Source organism: Merops nubicus, unplaced genomic scaffold, assembly GCF_000691845.1.
Source record: "Merops nubicus isolate BGI_N331 unplaced genomic scaffold, ASM69184v1 scaffold3476, whole genome shotgun sequence".
NCBI lineage: Eukaryota > Metazoa > Chordata > Aves > Coraciiformes > Meropidae > Merops > Merops nubicus.
This window is the reverse complement of record NW_008616918.1, coordinates 16,761-19,793: the sequence shown is the minus strand read 5'-3', so window position 1 is coordinate 19,793 and position 3,033 is coordinate 16,761. Positions and strand designations below refer to the sequence as shown.

At 44.6% G+C, this 3,033-nt stretch overlaps 1 protein-coding gene across 1 annotated transcript in view; it reads left to right on the top strand.

Annotated features, from left to right (window-relative positions):
• Positions 1 to 1,184: 1,184 nt before the first annotated feature.
• The window catches only part of TMC3 (transmembrane channel-like 3), a gene marked incomplete at its 3' end in the record, with an annotated part of 18,514 nt that continues 16,665 nt past the window's right edge, over positions 1,185 to 3,033 (top strand). The window contains exons 1-2 of the mRNA XM_008942971.1: positions 1,185 to 1,294; positions 2,590 to 2,733. Of these exons, the coding sequence (XP_008941219.1) occupies positions 1,185 to 1,294; positions 2,590 to 2,733 (254 nt within the window). The remainder of the gene's footprint in view (positions 1,295 to 2,589; positions 2,734 to 3,033) is intronic.

Sequence of the window (3,033 nt, the reverse complement as noted above, 5' to 3'; positions counted from 1 at the left end):
GAATACTTTGAGTGAGTAAGGAAGTTCATGCCGATATGGTGATAATTAAAGATGTAATAGTATGTAAGCAACAGGCACCAACAGCACCATTCCTGTGAAATGTATAAATTCTATCCTTTAAGGATGGGAAATGAGGCCTGGAAATGCAAGGATTTGCCCCAGGACATAGAGAAAGCAAGAGAGAATAGTTATTTAATACATGGTTCTCAAGATCACAGCACCAGTCCACTTGTCTTTTAAAGTGATTCTGTGTCTCAAATACACTTTTAGTATCTATTAAATTGATTTTGTAATAAAATCAGTTAAGTAGTTGAGCTGAAGAAATGGGAAATGAGCATCAGATAGTAATGTTTTCCAGTGGTTTAGCTCTAGGAATAACCATTATGATGATCAATAATCTAGTCAATGCTTGTTGTAAATGTTAAAGATGATACAGTAATTAACGGAACTGAGCATAATTAAGTTATCACAACTATCAAGAAAAAGTTAATTGCTTGGTAATTTGTACTGGTCTGAATAGCAGGTATTTTGGTACCTCCAAAAGAAAAATCATAAAATTAGGTGTAACAAATGGAGATCATAGAGAACGGTTTGAGCCAGGGCCCAAGAGAGCAGCAGCTGCCCATTCTGTTAAGACTGTCCTCTGAGAAAGGCTCTGGAAGTTCTGCAGGGAGAATCAAGTTGCCTTTTTCTCTGCTAGTAAAGACCAAAACTCAAACTGCCTCATCTTACCTGAGCAAGTACATTCTCTCAAGCACACAAAGCAAAGGTGTCAACAGAAGACCGGTGCATTCAATGGAAACATCACCCAGAGCAGACCAGTGTGGTGCAATGGGATGGCACTTTGAGGGAATACCCCATCCATGACAAGGGAAACCTGGCTTTGAGTTAAAGCCCACAGCTAGCCCACCCTTGGACTCTGCTCCCTACCTGACTGGGCGTTTGCTTAGATGCGCCCTGCCTGGGCTGCCTGCGCTGCAGCTTTAAGGCACGCAGCAGCGCAGGGCAGAGGTCCTCTCCAGGGCTGGAGCATCAGGCGCAGGAGCAATCCTCTGCTCCGCAGAGCTCCCGCTCCCGCCTCGCTCCCTGTTTAATAACATTTGGCTGCTTACGAGCCGTCTGAGCGGCGAGCTGAGGGCTCCCTTCCAGCGCAGCAGCTTCACCTGCCGCGGGCAGCCGCCAGCATGGCAGCAGCGCCGGGCTCCGCTGCGGCCAGGACCCCCAAGGCCGGCAAAAAGTACCGGACGGTGAAGCGGCACGCCGGCATCTACACCTACCAGGAGCCTCCCCACAGGTAAGAGACCCTCCTCCCCACAGGTAAGAGACCCTCCTCGCTCCCCAGCTGCAGATCTGCCGTAGCTAGCACAGAAGCGGGATCTTGTAATTTCACTTCATTTATACAGTGGAAAGGAGCATGAGAACAATCACCCTTCTCCCTCTATTTAGATGCATTTCCGGTACTCTTTGTGGTGGTTGTTTTTTTTTTGTTGTTGTTGTTGTTGTTGTTGTTTTTTGTTTGTTTTATTTTCACAACAGTCATGTTCATACCACAACATGAACACTGTACCTAAAACCATGTAATTCCAATGAGTTTATGGCATAGCAAAGTAAGATGTCTCTCTATACTTCTCCTGTGTAATCATATATATTCCTCAAATGTCCCTTGTGACTGAGGTGACAGGACTCTGGACTGATGGATCAGTAATCTGAAGACGTATGTTCTTACAAGGCGTGGCTTAGGTTATAGTTTATTTCTCAGTGATTAAAAGTTAGTGCTTTTTCAGAAAAATTGCCAAGAACACTCCCAAAAAGTACATAACAATATAATTAGAAACCTTCCTAGCTGGTGGCTGTTGCAGTACTTCAGGTCTCTTCCTTTCATTTGGGGGCAAACAGTTACCATACATTTTTAAGCATCTGTGAGAATGAGTGTTGCTGGTGTTTTATATACCAACACTCTGTTTCGGTAGAGCAAATGTGGTGACAGCATCAGAAAAGATGATTTAATAATTATCCACAGAAACCTGCATCAAAGCATGTGAATCTTTTTACAGAGAGGAATAGTTCATAGTGTGGGGGGTCCCACACTCCTGTCCCCCTCAGCAAAGAACAGAAAGGAAGGGCAACTATGATCTAAGTGTCTCTTCCCCCCATTCTAACAAGAAAATATTTAATCACTATTACAATCGAAATAAAAGGCCAACACCATGTGGTGAATAAATGAATGTTAAGTACCCTTGCTGGAGATGTTCGGACAGCACTCTGTTCCAGAAAAATATATGAAGTGTCTTGCTAGCATGATGTACAAGCTGTATGGCTGGAAATGCTCAGAGAAGAAAGCCTGGGATTTTTTTGTGGGGAGTGAGGATAATTTATGACTGAGCAACAAACAACAGGGAGGGAAAAAGGCACATCCTGGAGATAAGAAAATCATCCAAATTACTCATCAACTTTAAAACAAAAAGTTCATGTGAGTTAACTTACTGCTGTTACCTTGCTCTAATAGGTTAGATCCTGTGCAAATCTAGTTTGCTGTGGATCTGAATGGGAATAATTTGTCTCGGTTTTCCTCTTGTGCTGGACTGCTAGCAACTCGGATGAAGATGCTGGTGAAGAAAAGGCTGAGAGCCATGACCCGGAGCAGATCTTTCAGAACATCCAGTACCAGAAGGAGATTATGTCCAACATCCGCTGCCGCCCGTGGCCAATGAGGCAGAAGCTGAGGGCGCTCAGGTAAAGGGGTTTGTGTGACAGCTTTCAGGCTCACTGACTGTGACAGTGCTCCTAGCCTCGCAAGTTTTTCAGTGCAAACTGGCAGGGATTATGCATAGAAATGATTCAGAACCGCTAGGAAAGTGTGCCATCAGGATGCACTGATGGACTTGAGAGCTGGCTGGAAGCAACAGCCTTGGGGCGTAAAGTCTGCAGGTGAGGTTGTCTCCTATGCCTGTGGCTCCCTTTAGACAACCACTGTACAGAAGAGAGAGCAAGAAATCACTCTGTGGCTATTCACTGTTAAAACAGTGTGTCAGC